Source organism: Siniperca chuatsi, linkage group LG12 (genome assembly GCF_020085105.1).
Source record: "Siniperca chuatsi isolate FFG_IHB_CAS linkage group LG12, ASM2008510v1, whole genome shotgun sequence".
NCBI classification, from domain to species: Eukaryota; Metazoa; Chordata; class Actinopteri; order Centrarchiformes; family Sinipercidae; genus Siniperca; species Siniperca chuatsi.
Window position 1 is genome coordinate 16,168,697 of NC_058053.1, and position 20,452 is coordinate 16,189,148.

Below are 20,452 nucleotides of genomic sequence, written 5' to 3' on the forward strand. Positions count from 1 at the left end.
AAGAAATAAAGTACTACATCTACTTTAATTCAATATATATCCCAGCAGCAATAAGCGTGGATGTCAGATCTTCAAGGCACCGTACAACAGACACCTCTAGCAGGGTGTCTAATTCCATTATGCTTACACCCAATCCCTCATGATGAGTTTATACCCTGGGGATCAAAGGGCTGCAGTCCCAGACACATGACCTGGATCTCCAGTCCCCACTGAAATGTCAAGAGGTGAAGCTGGGACATGTTGGCTTGTAAGAAATGCAGAGTGTAACTCAGTAAACGCATACTAACAACACATCCTCTGCGGCTGCTTCTAAATGAGCCTCACCACTACTACTGATGAGGGGGGACTGTCACACACAGTGAAGGGAGCATGTTTAAAGTTCAAAGAGTGCACCATGGTGGGACTACAAGAAAATTAATGTTGGATTTCTTAGAGAACAGCAGTGTCTTCTCCTTAGTGTCTTCCTCTCTGTCTCTGATGATTGAGGGTTACTATAATTTTCATTGCCTTCTGTTTATATACTGTACAGCGGGTCTATAAATATTTATAATAGTGTTGATAATCCAATCTAATTGATATCAATAAAGTAGTGAAAAGGAACCAGGGTGGCTGGGGATTTGCAGCATAGTGCTTATCAGTGCTTCTCTCAACCCATAAGAAGGCATGTAGAAACAGACCTGTTGTTGTTGAGGGTGACTAAATCCAAGCCTTAGTCGCTTGCTTTTTCTTTAATCTTACTTTGTACATGATTAAAACTACACACACTCCCGGGGCAGTATGATATACTGCAGTAGCTGCATTAAGATTACATCGCATCAAACAGAACACTAAGGCTACAGCATGATTAATGGCTTCTGTTTACTGTTTGAACAAATATTAGGCAATAGAGCAATAAACAGTGGCGGCAGAAATTTATTTTCTCTCCTTTTTCCATTGTCTGGGCATTTCTCCTGAGCAATCCACATACCCTTCAACACTGTTTTCTAGACTTTTCTGAACTTCCTGAAGACATGCACCAAGAGAGCACACATTAGTTATAAAAGTATCTGGGAGGAACTTGTTCGCAGTGAAAACACCTGGGGGAAATGTGTGCTTGCTGCAGAAACACCAGATAAGACCTTGGGCTTGCTAAAATTTATGTAGGATACACAGCAAGTCTTAATTTCAGCCGAGGTGAAATGCTAAATATTTTCCAACAGAATCAGAAAGTGAAATCAAATTAAATATGGTTTTGTTAATGATGGAAGCAAGCAGTTGATTGGGTGTTTTATAATCCAGATAAATTTGAATGTTACTAAAGTGGTGAGCACTTTTACCTTAGACACTCTCTGGGCCACCTCCCGGCCAACAGAGAGCCCTTGGACAAATGTGCGTGCAGCGATGAATGCCCGGGTAACCTGAGCCTTGAGTTTTCTGGGCACGTCTCCAAAGGGCTTGAGCTGGTCGGTGTACTTACTGATACACTCCAGATAGTCCTCAGTGATGACGTACTGGGAGTTGAGCAGCGTGAACATACGCTCCAGCAGCCGCGACCAAAAGTCATTAAGCATTTCCTCCAGGTTAACATTTCCTCCTGTGTAATAGCGCTTCAGCTCGGCAAACAGGTTCTCAAAGACCTCTGAGTTCTGCATGTAAGGTGTGCCGTAAGTCCTCACAAACATCTCATTCAGGGACCTCTCTGTGTTGTCCAGTAGCTCCAGGAAGAATTCTGGGTTAAGAAGAAAAGAAAAAGTGTTACTTATTGTCTGATTTTGGTTCATGTTAGTATAGTTTATACTGTACATGGCATACATAGAAATGCCTTGATAAGCTGAACTGGGAACCTTCCCTGAATTTGTGATTAAAACAGAAATGCAGAAAAATTACATTAAATGTGTCTGATTGTAAGATAGAACGCTGCTTAAAAAGGAAGTCTGCTTGATTGCAATGCCGACAGCAAATACGCCGACAACCAAAAAATACCAAAATAGCAAACCAATTAGGCCTTCTGATGTTGATTTAATTTTGAAGAGACTTCACAGCTTTGTTGGTTTTTATCTCCAGTAAACTACTTTTGACATTGCAATGGGAGCCCTCCTCATATATTTCTGGAAAGCAATAAATTCTGTTTGGAGTGTATGAGGTCTGTATTGTCCATATCTCACCTGTAAAACCAAAATACATTCCTGCACCTTGATAAAAAGGTTATATATTGCTGAATGATTTCCTATATACAGATTTGTACTGGAGTATTGCTCCACATGGTGGAAGCAAAATGGCTGTCAGATGAAGCGCAATAAATTATCCTTCAATTTGATTATGATTCCACAATACAATTTGTCTGTAGGTTTGCAGCCATTCTGTATTCAACTTTTTAGTCACCACTTGTTGTTTGCCTCATGACCTCTATGACTCACCAGAAATTGGTATGAGATGATAATATTTCTGACCATGTTCTGTCCATAACGATAGTCCTGGCTTTCAAGGACCAAGATAAAAATTTAAATAGGCTTAAAAACTCTGCACATTTAACTGCAAAGTGAAATAGTTTAAGACTAGTCAGATGAGACTCCAGTCCCATAAAGGGTAGTGGAGATTATTTTATATTCCTAAATTATTGTCTTTTATAACGTAATATGTCCAAAGTTTTAAAAGCAGCATTAATTGATTTATTTTGGCCACTTGGAGGAAGCGGAAAGAGCTGTAAACACAATATTGACATATTATCATCACCTCATAAAGTTGATATGGCGAACATGTTCGCAAACAGTGGCATATTTACACACCCACCAGGCAGATTAGCATTTCTTTGGAGGTGTGTTTCTGGACAAGCCCAATATTCGCTCTCCTTTTAGTTCTGTTTTGGTCTCTGCCAACTCCTGATGGAAACATAGTGCTAAATGCTGCACTATGTTCACCAGTTAAGTTGCTAACCTTGTCTGTCTGCTGTTTGGTGCTGAGTGTACAGTGGGTTTATCAGAGATTTGCCACTGAAAACCGCTACCTGCTGCATCTGGAACAGGGTTGATGAGAGCAGAGAGACTGAATAAAAACAATAAAGGCCACAAAACCAAAACAATGAGCTAAATGACTAAAACAACTCGTAGAGTTAGGGGAATGACAGTTGGCTGATATTCTCTGTGGGTTCGTCACTATGAGCAACACCTTTCAGATTACACAGTCATTTGATCCATTGTTCATCTAAAAATGTTTATTAGTACAGCGTCAAGGTCTCTAGTTTCACAGCGGTATGGGCTGGTGGAAAGAGCAGTGCATTTTACAGTAACTGCCACCCTTGTAGATCTCACAATCAGTATGTTCTGAATTGGCATCTGTAAAGCAATCCATGGTAGCTAGATCACATGACATACTCTGACCACATATCCACTAACAGATCCATCCAGCCCCTCTAAGCCATGAACATTACAGTCACTCATCAGAATGCTCCTGAAAAGTGTAATGGATTTGAAGTGGTCATTAGTGCTCAGCAGTGCAGGTGAAATTAAGATTACAGCAGCAGATAAACAAAATGGCAGGACTCTCCATGATACTAAACTAAATCACATACAATTAGTTATATCAAGAGCTGCCCCTGTTGCACACTGACAGAAAGTAAAATGTGAATATGTAAATATGCCTCAGCTGCAAGGCAGTAGAAAACACAGGATGTTATTTTAATAATGTTAGTACCTGATTGAGACAAATGTATTTTTAGCCACAACCAGCAGCATCATAACTCACTTGATATTAGCTTGGAGGGTAAAGGTCACATTTGCCACAGCAGAACTGTTAGGTTCTAATGCTACATACATCTATAGTGCAAAACTGCTTCTGATTTATCACATGCTACATGCTTTATAAAGATTTGCTTTCTCTATTCTTATCACAAGTAAATATTGTTTATTAGCATGTCTTATCAGGTACCAGCGAATATTAACTAATTTCCTCTGATAAAATTTGCTTTACTTCACACATATTTTATATTCTGGTTGGTTGGTTAGATGATATGATTCTTTTAGCAGTACATACAGTTTGCATGTACTTGTGATGTTGGCCAAGTATGGTTATTGTTTTAGTATTCTTGAGACTATATTAAATGAAAGACTACTGTAGTTATTTCAATATGCAAAGCTCCAAGCATGATTTGTGCTTCAGTGACTTGTTTTTAGTAATGAAAATAGTCAGTGGTGCTGAGCGATATGCACACTGATTAATGACAGATTCAAAATTCATTTCATTTTTTTTTAAATGTGCATTTTAGACAAAAAAATCTTAATACAGTCAAGTTCTCTGCTCAGTCAGTCAGTTGAAATATTAATTTAATATAAACAATGTAATTAAGGCACAATTTATTGTTAATGTGGACTGTATATTTGATATAATTCAAAGCTCTGTTTTGGAGTGATTACGATGAATAATCACATTATGAATCGCCTCAGTATAATTCAGTGACTATAATATTTAGTTATAAAGAGACAACTTAATATAATTAGTGAAAATTCATGAGCGGGATCATATTTTACAATAGCAAATTTAGTGAAATGCCAGAGACTAAAATTATCTGGAAAGCTTACATAAATCCTCAACACATCCTAGTAATTAAGAGGTCTGACCAAAGGAATGGCTGCAAGAGCTGCAAAGAGGATAATGATGCTGAAATGCTGGACAGGGGCGATTCTAATACTCCCAACTTGCACAGAGTTCATTACATTTCACTGATAAAGCACGGTTTGGCTCAAATTCCTCACTGTGCTTACAGAGCCGTGCAGAGGTTACACAGAACCAGTCTCTCTGAGAGAAAGAGAAAGCCTGTGTTTCTGTGCTTCCACAGCTGCTTGCTCTCACAAAAACCTAGTGATAGGTGCTCTCCTACATGTCAGTAGTCTCTATTTCAGCTATCTTGAAACAGAGGGTTCCTATTTTAAATATTTGAGCTAGATGATGGAAAAAGGCAAGTTGCGTGCTCTTCATTTATAAGCAGACCACAGGTTTTGGAGACAATAGAAACTATGGAATAAACTTAATTTGGTCGTAAGCACATAACCAATGGAGTTAGCTGTAGACGGGATGACATCTACTGTGAGGACTCTCGTGGGAAGTGGCCTGCAGAATTAATTATTGCAAAGTCTCCTGAACTGTGACCAGCTAAAACTTAGGAGAATAAAGAGGGTTGGTTTTCCACCACAATTCACTCTCTCCTTCTTTTGAGTATTTTTTTTTTTTTTTTTATCTATGATAAAAAAAAAAAGAAACAGTGGTCAGGAAACTGTGGCATTAGCTTCCTGGACCACATTCTCACTAGACCATATTCGACATCTGTGCAAGCAGAAATCCACATATTTGTGCACAAACAAAGTAATCAAAAGCATATATCAGGTTGCAATCACCACCTAAAATGGATATCCATATCATAGGCTATGGCTTAATATTCAATTTTTAAAACTTGAGGAAATGTTCATATAACAGCACAGTTAAATTTCAGTCTTACATCTTGAAAAAAATGATTACAAGTGGCTGGATATTTTTTGAGATGGACAAAATGTGCGTTAACCTGTCTCAGACAAAATCCAGATATACAGTATTTTGACACAAGCAGCTAGAGAGGGCCTCAGAGTAGAGTACAATTGACAGAATCAATACAATCAGGCTGTGCAATTACTGCCAAATCTCAAGAACATAGTAGGTCATCTTCATTTGTTAAAGTTGGGGCCTCAGTAAAACCCTTACCAATCAGTTCAAACAGATATTTTTGTGATCATTTCAGGCAGAAATTAATACATTTGCAGTTGCTTTCTTGATAAAAATGTGATGCGATTTGTGGCACTTCTTATTCATTCTGTGTTGTTAGATGTTAAAAAATTGCAAGGATGTGGGGGGAAAATTATAATTTGGTGGAACTTGTTGGGGGCAATTCACACCCTGGGAGTAAGCACTGCCTGAGAAGACAACTTTGGGGGAAATAAGGTCATGTGAACAAAAAACCTTTCTGCAAGATAGTTGGTTTGTTGAGGTCCAGGATGACCTGGGCTTGTAAAATTGGCTCTGAATTGGATCATTTTATGCATTTGTAAGCATTCTTCCAATATGAACACTTTTTGCAGAAATATTGTGGAACTGCTGAAAAATGCAAGAAACTGGTTCAATTTGCATACATTTTTGTGAATATAAAATCTGAAAATTCCTTAAGGGACTAACCAATGCTAAAATGCTGCATATTAAAAACTGCTCTACCGTTGTAAGCACTGTCTTTGGTAGCTTGTGTGCAATGACATTTGTGTGTGGTGACGATTTTACAATTGAGTGCAGCAATTGATTCCAAGGCCACACACCAATAAAAAGGCACCAAAAGAGTTGAATGCACTCACAGAACGTTAATAATTTCAGTACAAGAAGATTTCTCTGATCATTTGTCAGATGTCTTGTATGTAAAACACATTCTTGCAAGAATGACTTGTTTGGTCCTCATGCAGCAGAGTACACAGCCTGTTATCTCCAGCAGAGTCACTCAGTGTTTTTTTCCTACAGGACTACAGCCAATCAAAGAGGGGGGCCATCTCTCACTTTGTGATATTATTGAAACTACATAATATAATGCACATGGCTTGGAATGCAACTTCCTTGAGCTCTCATGCCTGTACAAAAAACTAGTTTTGCTGCAAAAACAAGCACGTAAAATTCCACATGTCAATCATAAGTTGGGTCATTGATTGGTGTGACAGGAAGTGCCGGTCTACAGAGGGCTATTCTGAGTGCTATGCTACTGTAGAGAACATGACAGGCTGACCTTTAATGTCGCCATTTTCTTGTGTTAATTCCTGTGGCTTGCCAATTGTGAGTCACACAGGGGCAGTTAAAAGCAGAGGCATTCAATGTAAAACAGCTGCTAAATATAAAAGTAAATGGTATGCTGATGAGTCAAGACATCCAACAAAAAAGGTCTAATCTAATGAGATTCCCATTTTCTCACATTTGAAAGTTACCATATCCAACTCTAAAATGAGGAAAAAACACAGGAATACATTTGATAGAGTGCTGGTTCATAAATCAGAATCAGAAATACTCTATTGATCCCCGAGGGGAAACTCTTTTTTTTACAGCTGCTCACTATAACGTCAGTGCACACAGGAATAGAAGTTCTGAACAAATCAAAATATAATACACTATAATACAGGCAAGATAAATTAAGTACAAAGTGGATATAAGTATAAAATTAAATTAAGTGTAAAGTACAAAGTGGATTTACTGATTGATGATATATGAAGATATGAAGTATGTACAGTATAATATTACAATGTAATAATATACAGTAAGTAAAAAGTAATAGTGCATGAACTGTCAAGTTAAGTGTAGCTTATTAAGATGATTATGAGACGGTGGATATTGCACAGCAGTAATAGAAGTATGAATAAATATCAATAAATAGGGAATTTTAAAATGAAATGAGTATATTGCACAGGAGTATTAAACGGAGAATATTGCACAATTATGTCAAGTATTGCAGTGATGTTAATGGTCCAATGTCCAGTTTAATGACTTAGGGTCATATAGACTGACACTTAGAGGGAGGAGTTAAAGAGTTTGATGGCCACAGGCAGGAATGACTTCCTGTGGCGCTCTGTGGTGCTTTTTGGGGGGATGAGTCTTCCGCTGAAGGTTCTCCTTTGTTTGACCAGCACGTCATGGAGTGGGTGGGAGACACTGTCCAAGATGGCATGTAGTTTGGGCAGCATCCTCCTCTCTGACACCACCGACAGAGAGTCCAGCTCCACCCCCACAATGTCACTGGCCTTACGGATCCGTTTGTTGAGTCTGTTAGCGTCTGCTACCCTCAACCTGCTGCCCCAGCATGCAACAGCATACTGGATAGCACAGACTCATAAAACATCCTCAGCATTGTCCGGCAGATGTTGATGGACCTCAGCCTGCTCAGGAAATAGAGGTGGCTCTGGCCCTTCCTGTCAAGAGCTTGAGTGTTCTTAGCCAAATGTTAACTAGGATTGGACATACCGTCCTTCAACACATCGAGTCCTGGGAAAATGAAAAAAACAAAAGATCTTATGTATTTCCAAAACCATCGAAGCTCGTCTGAAATCCTACTGAGAAGGGTTACTACAGTCACACGCATTTCTGCATAAAAACCCTATAGTGTACAGAGAAACTGTGGCATTTCTACTTGAATCCTACCTACTCTTCAAGGCTCCAACTGGACAGTCCAAAAGGACTTAACAGAGGAAGGGTTTTGCTGAGCAAGCATGCCCTTTTCAGCACCACCCAGCTTCACATTCATCTAGTCACACACATCTACACCTGGTAGCTGGCCAGCACAATATGGCCTTCTATGGTTGGCAGCTTTTAAGGAGTAATTTCGAGTTAAGTGCTTTGCTCAAGGGCACCTCAACAATGGCTGCTGAGGGAGAATTTTATTTATTTTTTTACTTTTTAAACTCTTGAATAACGATACAAAATTTTGCCACCTTCCACACGCTAAAAATCACTGGGTAAAAACTGACCCCAGTTTTGGTCAATATAACACCAACGTAATACTACAGTTTTGACCCATTGTTAACGATTTCTTTTATATTAATGTTAGGTTATTTCCCCAAACTAAAATACACAATAAGCTCAAGTTTACCTTAAAAAAAAACAGTCACAAATCTATTGTCAGTTGTACAAAACAATGTGCAAATGACATTCAAAAATGCAAAGGGTTCACATGTTCTTAACAATCAGTAAAACGTCATTTTAAAAAGAATTGTCATGCTATTGTTTTCTCCTGGCATTTTTTTTAGACACAAAGCCTCTCTATGAGCTGTAGGTGAAACTCACTCACTCATTCAATCACAGGATCACGATTAGCTAGGCGCGCTCCAGTACATTGTTTGCAGTCACGTGATTCCAATGATGCTCGAAATTCAGAATGACGCAGGAAGTGAAAGGCAGAATGGAAGAGATGGAGGAATGCCCGTACTGTGCTAGTTATTGTTTACTCATTCTGTCGTCCGAGTCAACACGTGTGTGTGTGTCTGTGTGAGAAATCTGGAATTGCCCAATCCATTCTTAAATTATGGCTAAAAACCTATTTTGAGGTCACAATGACCTTTGAGTCAAAAGTGTCACCTATTCAGTGTCCGACCAACTGTGAAATATGGTCACAATCTACCCTTGTGTTCCTGAGTTATGGTGTTGAATAATTGCCAAAAAAAGTGTTTTTCCAGGACATTATGATGTCACAGTGAAGTTGACCTTTGACCTTCTGGGTAAAAACATCATAATTTCATCGTATCAAATTAAAGATCTGTGTGAAATTTTGTCATAATTACCACATCGATTCTTGAGTTAAAAACCTGATTGTCAAGGTCATTTTGAGGTCACAGACCTTTGACCTTTCCGTCAAAAGTGTCACCAATTCATTGTCTGACCAACTGTGAAATATGGTCATCAATTTGTTGACGTTTGTGCCAAATTTGAAAAAAATCCCTCAAGGAGTTCCTGAGATATCGCGTTCACGAGAATGGGACGGGCAGACGGACAACCCAAAAACATCATAATAAAAAAGTAACAATAAACACTTGTTCAAAACAAGTTAAGTATTGGTGCCAATTTTGACCCTGTGATTTTTAGTGTGTAAAAATACAAATGAGGCCATTTTCGGCCAGTTGCTAAATATTGTCTTAATAGACAGCCAGGAGATTACTGACCAGCGATAACAGCATATGAGTCAGTAACTCCAAAAAAGATCAATTGTGGAGGGTGGACCACATTAATATTCTGTTTGGCTACCCAACACCATGGTGTTCATGAACAGAGGAGGGACAACAATTGATTAGCAATTAAGACCGTTGACTTAGTCTTTAATGAGCAAGTGGAAAAGAATTTTCTGTCCCAGTCATTTGTCTCTTTCTCTGGGCAGCTGTTTCATGGGGGTCTTAGTATATGTATTACGGTGAAAACAATGAGAATATTCAGACATGATGACATATAAATTAGCAAACAGGTGGAATGTATCAAATTGCAGTAACTATGGCTGCATGTTTGGCATAGATTTTTCAGATGATGCTGTTTCTCTCTTCTTGGTTTGTTGTGGATATTTCTGTATTTCTGCTCGGATGGTCTTGGCATAGTCGAGGCTGTGCCCTCTCATTGTGACACATAGGCTGTGGTGTCAGGTATGCGTGGGCTGGCCAGCTACTGTCAGCTACAGTAACACTCTTCACAAACTCTGCATAAAGAGAAGAAAATATACGCAAACACTGACTGTGTAGGTGGGACTCCAGAGCCAGGTGCTAAATAGATCGTAAAGAACATCTAAATGAACTAACAGCTCTGTATTGTTTGGATCTTTTGTTTGGATGTGCTCAGACTCAATATCAAGGACAATTATTTTGGTAAGAGAAAATATGTCAGAGAAATGCAGAATCTTATAATGAACTAATTATACTTTAAATACATGAAAGATGCATTTTTTCTAATATTTTCTGGCTGGTTAAATCTCCTGTTCAAAACTAATAGCCACACAACTTTCTCTCACACACACCACTCAGATTCAATTAATGAAACAAAGATAAGGGTGAAATTCAAATCTAGCAATCAATATCTCAGATTTCCCGAGCGGGTGGTCAGTCGAGACCCTCAGCAGACAGTCAGTCTCCAGTCAGCAGAGGGCTACAGAGCTGAAGCCTGCATATGGCATCTGCTTTGACCCTGATGAAATTATGGAGAGTGGCAGCAAACCCCAAGAGGAAGAGGGGTGCCTGGAGTCATGCATCTAAGTGCTGCTGGACAAACCTCATTTCCTCCCTCACTGGAGTCCTCCTTATGACATTCACTACCCTGACAGCGACTGATCAAAATAACACTTATTTATTTATGCACGCTTCCAGGAATCACAAATAAGCTAAAGAAGTGTATATTCCTGGAAAAAACAGACAGACTAAGAAATCACCCAGGCATTGTGACATTGAGTTTCTGGGCAATGTGCAATCATCTGAGAGCTGCATGCTGTAACTGAATAGTATTTGTTTCATATAATATGTTGAATAGTTTGAAAAGAAGGAGCATAGAAAGACAAGACATTGACTGGTGAGTATTGAATTGCGCTATTAATCACTCAAACATTATTCAGTTGTTGACGTTGGATATATTTAGATAGTCCAATATGAAAATCTATGCTTCAGCCTCCTACTTTTGGACAAAGATTAGAATTACTTTGGGATTAACTGAATCTTTGAGAGTGTTGCTGTTCAATCCAGAGATCTAAAAAGAGATGCTGACATAATATATCTTATGTAATTTATGCATAACAACAGTATAAAGATCCTACAACACAAAGAGATGCTGACACATTTGGCTCAGGCCATGCCACCTTAGTGTGCATTATGTAAAGGAGGTATATTGTGGACCTACAAAACCTTAAAAAAGGGACAGTTCACCCCAAAATCAAAAATACATATTTTTCCTCTCACCTGTAATGCTATTTATCCATCTAGATTTTTTTGGTGTGAGTTGCCGAGTTTTGGAGATATTGGCCATTGATGTGTCTGCTTTAAAAAAAAAAAAAAATTATATATATATAAAAAATGGCACTCGACTTGTGGAGCTCAAAGCGCCAAAAACTACATTTAAAAAACTGACGGATTACCTGTTATTTCAGTCAAGGTTGCCAGAGTTCGGTGGTTACAGGCAGCTTTCTTCATGATTATGACTAGAAATTATTCAACTAAACATGTATCAACTACAAGGGTTAAGTACTAATAATAATATTGGATAGCATCTTTTTTGCATTATATGCTAATGTACATTATATGTTAAGTGAGTATTATAATCCAGTATTCTTTGATTTAAAAGAAAGGAACTATTAGGACATTTTCCTTAAGGAGAGGAGAATTCAGAGTAATCTTTAAAAGGTTTGAGAGTGATAACTCATTTCAAGTTTTTATGCTGCATTCCTAATAAATTGTTTGACAACGCTAACAGGTGGCTATGCTTGACAATTTTCACCTCAATCACCCTTCACCATTAACCACAGTAACAAGCTGCTGCTTCCCATACAGTATAATGCTGGAAGCTGGAGGGATTATTATTTCTCATTAAACTGTAACCAGAAGGTGCTGACTCCATAGAGAAGGATATCGAGAGGGAGAGGCTTGGTTCAGTAATGAGTACACCCACCCCCAATAACACAAGCTTCGTGGATGTGTGGTGGTCAAGACAGTCACCATGGGGCTAAGACAAGATCACACACAGCACAAGACCACCAAACAACCTTAATAATGCAGAGTTTGGGTCTGTACTGCTGTTCAAGCTGTCAATCTAATATGCAAGAAGCCATGTTTGTCTAATCCAACAAGAGGGTTCGACACTCCAAGGCATATTAATGAGATTTTCACATCTCGTCTCCAATTGAAGGAAGACAGCTACAGAACTACAAACAGTGAACCTTTTTAAATTAACACATACAGTCTGAATCCTTTGATTTTCCTTTTTGCAGCATTTTGTTCCACAGTGACTGACCATTAAAACTGCTGGAAAAAAGAGACAAAATAGGAAAGCATTGGAGGGGGGGACTTACCATCAAATTTTTTATGTCTGGAAACAAAGGTGCTTCTCAATTCATGACTCATTTCATCAACCAGATTCTCAAAGTCCTGTTTACTCCGTTGGCCAAAGTTGTCTTCCATTTCCTGGGTGCAACAAGTGTTTCCCTGAGGACATACACGAAGATGTTCACCTGCAAAATAGACAGAAAACAGTGTTTTTGAATGAAAAGTGACACTAACTACACACAGTCTTAATAAATGTAACATAACCTGAATATATAAAACTCGAACATTTCCAATTGCGCCACTTCAAGAAATCCTCTCTTTCTACACAAACAGCCTTCCTTATTCTAGGTTATATATAAATATGATTACAAATAACATAAAATCAATTCAGTTACACTAAAATCCAGAGCTCTCACTCCAGAAGGTTCTGTGCATAAAATTACTAAATGATTCAATAAAACTTGCAACAACGCTCATTTTGGACACACAATGTTCTGAGCTGATGACAGTATTTAACTTTTATGTTCTCCTGTCTATAGTCTAGATTACAAGAGAAGTATGCAGGATTGTGGTTTCAAAATCCCAGCATCAGGTCTTAAATTAGCAGCAGTGCATTCAAATTGATGGTTTGCTAAGCCCCCCACCCCCCCAAAAAAGGTTAACTTTTTTGCTACCATTTTGTGATGTCAAAGATTGCCATGTAGATGAATTCAATATGCTTGAATTAGGGAACTTCTGTTTGTTAGATACCCTTTTAAATATAAAACTATATAAAACAAATGAGGGGGTGAGGGTAAATGTATATAAACCACATGCCAAAGAATTACAGTCCTACTCTACATAACCCTTGGTTTCTTAGAACTGTAGCTCACAAACCAATTGACATTTAAAGTGTCAACATGAAACACTTCAGGGACCATTTATCTCCACATAAAATGAGATATGCATTTTCAAAAAGTTCCTAATTTCAGAAATGGACAGAGTAAAACAATGGCTTGTGACATGTAGGATCTTAAACATGATTTTGTGTAGAAGAGGGACAATGGTGGTGTTTCTCCTTTGGTCTGGCAATAAGAAATATCACTGACAAGGGGTTATCAAAGTTAAATCATTGGGGAGAACAGATAATACATTCCTTTAAAATATTCTCTAGCACATTACATAATTAATGACATTGGGGAAATACTGTGAATCACAAGTTGATCTACATAATTCCAATTCTCTCTAAAAGAGCCAGAGATAAAGCAGACTTCGTCTATAATGGCTTTCATTTCACAGTCTAAAACTTAAATATTGATGACAAAAGATTTGAGAAAGCACAAAACAAATTTGAGCGGTCTGCAAGTCAACCTTTGAGAGCGCACAGGCATGGATTTTTAAGAGCAGAATTAAATTTGGAGGATGAAAGAATCACGAGCATAACAGATGATTGGAGCATGAAGGAGGAATTGAGTAACTACATTTGAGTCAGCAATAGGGATTCTCACGGTTGTCATGATCAAAACCTGCTTACGCTCACTTTTAGCAGTCTGAATCCCCCGAGTGCAAACTCAAACTAACAGCAGAGCGTCTCCTGTTCAATTTGACCTGGAAGTGAGGGGTCATCCTGTTAGACCCTTCCTTCTACTTTCAAAATAAAATCTGGGAGAGTGATGTTATTTTTTTAACCACCAGATGGAGACAAAGAGCAGCATTTGGTGTCTATTATCTTAAAAATCTAAATGAGTTGACGCTAATTGACTAAAATCACATTCAATTTGTTGGCAAATTATCTAGTTTTTAAGCCATTATGGCATGGTAATTATGAGAGTCAAATTCATTTCAAAGTAGTTACTAGCTATAGATCATAATGGCCTTGTTAGCTTTGTGTTAACTTCTATTGCTAGCATGATTTAAACCAGATGTTGGGTTTTCTTTTTCAGTTTAATAATAATAATAATAATAAAATAATAATAATAATAATAATAATAATAATAATAATACAGGGCTGTGGCTACATATAGAATGACAGCATTTTCAGAATAGGCGTGGCACAAATCCGACATACCGGTACGAATGAACTAGGCGACAGAATATGGTTGAACTTCAATCTACAGTGCAGATCCACATGCCTACAATAATTGAAATTATAGGCTAAACAATAAGGCATAAAATAAGTAAAATCACATGTTGTCCTAAATAGTCATATGATCTTATGCCAATTGCTCCTTACAGAGGTGCAATATATTCAAAAGCTGACTATTTTCCTTGTCCAGACTTTAAATTTGAAAGACATGACACTGACATGGACATGGGTGTGTCCTGCTGCAGCTAGCTAGTCAAAAATCGCGGCAAGCAACCTCTTAGATCTCAAGTGTTCGGAAGCTGCCTAAACAGCTGGAGAAACATGTCAGCAGACTCAGACACAAGCACACACATAATTGGAATTGTACGCTCAAATCTGATTCTGCTATTTATGAATCCATGTCTGTGCGCTCTCAAATGTTGACTTGCAGACTGAGTAGAGCTCAGATTCTTTTTGTGCTCTCTCAAATTTTTTGCACATACTTCCATAAAAACCCAATATCAGTGTGGGAGGGTGAGCACAACAAGAAATGAAATGGAATGAAATGCAATGACTTGATAAAATTATCAAAACCAGCTATTGATAAAGAACAATGAAAGAATGTCACTGCAGACAGCTATTAACTGAACCGATAGGCCTTCCACTGGTCTCAAGATGAATGTGCCACCTGTAAAGCGCGTTTCAACAAGACCCAAGGCTCACTCAGCTGACATTAGCGTGCCTCCTGTATCTGGATTGTGTTGTGATATGACTTACAGGACATGGATGACATTTCACAGATTTTTGAATTGTGTCCCTTGCACATACAAATTATAATCTGATCTGCACACACATTATAACCTGATTTCTCTTTCAGTTTCAATTTCAGTTTCCCCTCAAAAAATGCAGATCTAATGTGCATCGTGTACAATAAGCATGAGCTTCCAATCAGGCAAGCAGCTGTGAGCAGATGGCAGCTGTAAAAATTTCCCTGCATGCAGCAAGAGATAGATTGCAGCAGAACAAGAAATGGATTTCACTTAGTGAGCACCATAATGAGCGAGCAACAATGTGATATAAGCACAAGATCGTTTTGCACAGTAGCGTCTACAAATGGTGACATGAGGTAACCTTTTAAAAACACCCAGAATTTATGTATTATGTGATAAGCAAACTGCACCCAGCACAGCCATGTTTACATCAGCCAGCAACCTTTCTACTAAAAAAAATATAGAAGAGGAAGAGATGGAAAAGTTTCAACACATATCCATGGTATGTCACCAGCTTTCTGTGGAACAAGCATATAACTTGATTCATAATAGTTTCATTCTATACCTACATGTAAATGTGCACCTCAATGATTCTTGAATTGTCTTGATAACATAGTACAGACCAATATGGCTGTCCTTTGAATGCTGCAGCCTTGTGAGTGTTGCGTCAATGAATGCTGCTGCTTTTGTTCCCTCTGATCTCAATGTTAAGAATGAACTTCCATGCTCAAGATAACAACATTGGACCTTTTCAACAAGGAAAACTAAACTAAACAAAACAGCAATTTCACCATTATAATATTGCACCAGTGTATCTCTATCCAGTATACCATGGAGCAGAATAGTCAATCCTAAAAAGGTCTTTATAAGATAAACATTTAAGATAAACATTTTAATACATCCTGTAGAAGTTAACTACAACACTGGTAAAAACAAATATATATATTTTAAAGTATAAAAGTATTGTATTTTGGTATGAAAATTCCAGCCTAACTTTTTGTTTAGCAGGACATTCTCCTAATATAAAACATCATGATTGGTTTGTCCTTAATATTTAACTTAATTTTGGTTGACAAAACATAATAGAAAAACTGTGTGCAATGCTGATAATTTAATTTAAAATGATGTTCAGTGTAAGTATAGCAATGTTTGTTTGCATGTGTGAGGGATGTTGGTCATAGAATGAAACAGAGGGTGGTAAAAAAAAAGGTTCCATTCTGATAACACTTCTCTTATATATACACATTTGACTTTTTAATTGTTTCATTGTTTTCAGCATGGGTGTTTATTTTCAATCAAAAAAATAACTGTCATTAAAAGTGTTAATCATTTTCACTATGAGAGTTTGTTTATAAAATGTAATGTTTTATTTGTGTTGCTAAGCATGTCAAAAAAAAAGAATGGCAGTATCGATCAAATAAACATCCCACACATTACAAATCCACAGAAAGATTTTATGACTGAATTACAAATCACTGCACTAAATGTTTAAAAATAACTTCAGTATATTTGTTATGTTACATATTTAATTTCCCCAGATAATTGCATGTTTGTGGTTCTGATAAACAAGAACATGGTATGTGAAAGTGTAGATACTGTCAAAATAAAGGGACATTTATACACAGTATAATCAAGCACCTCCACACAAAAAGACTTTGATCTTAGAGGTTAAATATGTCATTGGAGCATTCAGGTGGACCTCCCATTGCAGGTGTTTTGTTGAATAAGGCCCATACCTCTATGTAGCTCACAATTCTGGCATCATAGCCCCAGTCTTTACACACTTCCTCCACTGATCAGATCTACACTGACTGAAAAGCAGGCGAAATTTGTATTTTAAATCACCACTTATTTAAAAAATAAAGTTATAAACAAAATATGGATTTAGGAACTTATATCACACACTGTCTACTGACAAGTCTGAACATTTTGAGTGCAGTCTTTTCATCAGATATGTCAAAAGGAGAAAAAAAAATCCACCTTGACACAACAAACCTACTGTGTGCTCAAGCAGTCTCAACAGAGCTAAACATCACTTAAAAACAAGGCTGTCGTACATCAACGTATGGGAAGGAGCTTTCAAGGGACTTCACCACTCAGCAAAGTGCCACAACCTTCCTTGCCAAGGTTAAAACAGCACTGTGGCCTCACAGATAATCTATCTACTGGAACACATTGGCAGAACACAGGAGGGAGTGTGCACCAGACCAGTTATTTTAAAGCAAAAAAGAAAAAACGATAAAGTTTGTTGTAGTGTCAAAGATTTTATAGCAAATTTACTTTTTATTGATATTTTGGTGCTACTTTACAAGACAGATAGCAACAACAAATTGATTCTATGTCATTTCCTGTAGCAAAAGCCTGATATAGTATATTCCTTTTTGCCATAGACCTCCATTCAAAAGACTATTTCAAAAACATTAGTGAGCCACATTTTTGCAATGGCGATATCTTCCTTCTTTATGATGAACACGAGCACTGTAGATTATTTTGAGTCAATCCCAAAGCTCAATTCATGGATGTTGAAATGAACCAATAACTTTTTTTTTGTGTCTTCAAAAAACGCATATCAAAATATTCCACTCCACCTGCTGCAACTTGCTGTGTCCATTAACCGTTTGGGAGAAGCTTATCCCTTTGCCATGCATGAACACACATATGCGTAACCAACTGGAACACCCCAGCAACCACCTAGGAATCACCTGTTACTCCTATTAACCACCAGAACGCCGTAAAATTACCTATGCCATAGCAACCAACTGGAAAACCTAGTACCTTGCAAGTACCACAAACACTATAACTCCTTTTAGGACACGAACATGGTCCACGCAAGTACGCGAACGCAGACGCTTTGAGCTACGCAAAATCGATTTCACGAGTCATAGCGTTCAGGAGTGCGTCACCTGAAAAATCTTAACGCAAGCATGAGCTGCAATCTGAGCGTTGCAGCTAGGGGCACTATAGCATGAGACAACAGGAGAAAGCTGACCCCTACTGTTTGGGTTCACTTCCTCTCAAAACAACCATGGCTGACCAGTTCGACAAATCTCTAGCTGAACATGTCCGTATGCATTGGCATATTTATGACACTTCGTCCCGTCTTTAATCAGACAAGAGTGCAATTGAAAACACATTCACAAAACAGAAGCCATGATTGTTTATTACTGTGGTCATGGAAATGCTCTAATTAGCACTATATCCCCCCTTGAGGACTGAAGTTTGTTACCTCCACCAATGCATAACAGCGCACATGGAATATGTTCCAATCAAACACCGACACGCTTCTCCACCCTGCTGAGACAAAATGGAGCATTTCTGATAAACCCCCCCAATTTTTTTTTCTTCCCTTGAATATAAAAAAAAATACATTTATAAAAACATGCTGCCATTATTTTTGATTGCAAAAAAGGATAACTAAACGCAATTTCAGTTGGAATTTAGCACCCTTGTGCTTACAGAGTGCTTTAAGTTTAACTCTGTCAGTGCTTATACAGCATAGGCACCTGAGCAACAGAACAAGAGGAGCAAATGCATCCCCATTATTCAATTAGGGGGAGCAAAGTTATGGTTTTGCTACTCCACTTTGTCTTAAAAAATAAACTTATCCTCATACAGTCCCTGCAATCAGGTGATTATAGTTAAGGAGCTTATATCAATGATTGTTTCACTATTTTCAGCAACTGACAAAAACAAGTAAAAAATTCACACATTTTTGGACCACTCTTCAGTTTGTTCAGTCAAACCCGTCGCTGATCCTTTGCCACAGCATGCTTTGGCTGTCAATCACACAGGAGTCTGATTGTTTACAAAAATTGAGAAACATACCATTTAGCCTGACTGTGATCATGGACTGAAAATAGGATTCAGCTGTAGAGATGGGACGCTAGCGAAGGAGTAAAGAGTCGACTCTGGCTATCCATACTTTGAATTAGCCCTGTTGATTTTATTTATTATTTGGGATATAGTGGAGGGTAAACGCACATAAACTCAGTTTACCCACCTTTTTCAAATGCAACATAGGGACTACTCACCTTTTTATGAGTTTATCGGACAGTTAAGCAAGCAGACATTTATAGTTTACCCACCTTTTATTTTACCACTACTTTCTCTCTGATTTTGTCCAGTTACTGTTAATATCTCAGGCTAGTCTGCCGTCCCACTCTCTGCCTCGCCCCACACAACAGCGGACTAACCTAGAATAGTGTTTCCCAAACTTTTATTAGAGCACGCACCCCCTGTCCAGTATGTTCTCCATCCAACCCTGCTTCATCACAACTGGCTCAAATGGGATTTTATGAGCCATGAAGTTACATTCAACAAAGTGAGGAACACACAATCTCATAATGTCTCATTATTCATCTAACTGTAAGATTGAGTAGGGCCTATACAAAAATGTTTATTTTATGTTTTGGAAATTATCCTCTATTGTTACCATAAATCAGGTTAGGTGGTGTAGAAATGCAGAACATTTGTTTTAAATTATTTTTTTAATTTGTGTTTTGTTGTGTTTTTCTGCATTTGCAAGAGTAACGGAGAAACTAGTTTAGTGTGGTGGATTTGTGGCTGCAAACTGTTCTGCTAATCTTAGTGTAAAGGATGGGACTGCTTTTTCATACTGTAGTCAGATTGATTGAGAATGGTATTTTTTTTGCTAGTTTTAAAAAGTATTTTTTTAAATTTTTATTGATCAAGTCTGATCTGCGTTGTGCACTCTCGTTGATTCTGAAGTGATGATGTTGTTGCCATTTTGCAGATGACTGTGGATAATTGCCTTGCATGGCCTCCAGCTTCTCGGTGGTAAACAAATAGTAAAAGAAGAAAATATCGAAACCAAATTATCATGAACTCACTGTTGAGTAGCTATAAAAGATCATCTGTTAATATATGATAAATTAAGATAACACCATGAGGTACACTAGGTGTAAATACCACAGCTAAATTATAAGTTACTATATGAATCTTTTAAAGTAAAATTAGAAATGACATGCTAGAATGTGGTATTTTAAGTAGTACAGTATATCAAGTTCACTGTAAGTTACTAAACTGTGCCGTGTTCTGAGTCCAGACAGAGATATTATAGGAATATTATTGTAATATACAGAGCTTAATGACAAACT

The 20,452-nt window shown here is 37.8% G+C and overlaps 1 protein-coding gene across 2 annotated transcripts in view; it reads right to left on the reverse strand.

Moving 5' to 3' along the window:
• LOC122885835 (glypican-6-like) overlaps positions 1–20,452 on the reverse strand; it is a 92,882-nt gene that overhangs the window by 58,871 nt on the left and 13,559 nt on the right. For both annotated transcript variants that reach the window (XM_044217529.1, XM_044217528.1), the window contains exons 2-3: positions 12,548–12,706; positions 1,317–1,708 (exon numbers count right to left, since the gene is read on the reverse strand). In XM_044217529.1, the coding sequence (XP_044073464.1) occupies positions 1,317–1,708; positions 12,548–12,706 (551 nt within the window). The remainder of the gene's footprint in view (positions 1–1,316; positions 1,709–12,547; positions 12,707–20,452) is intronic.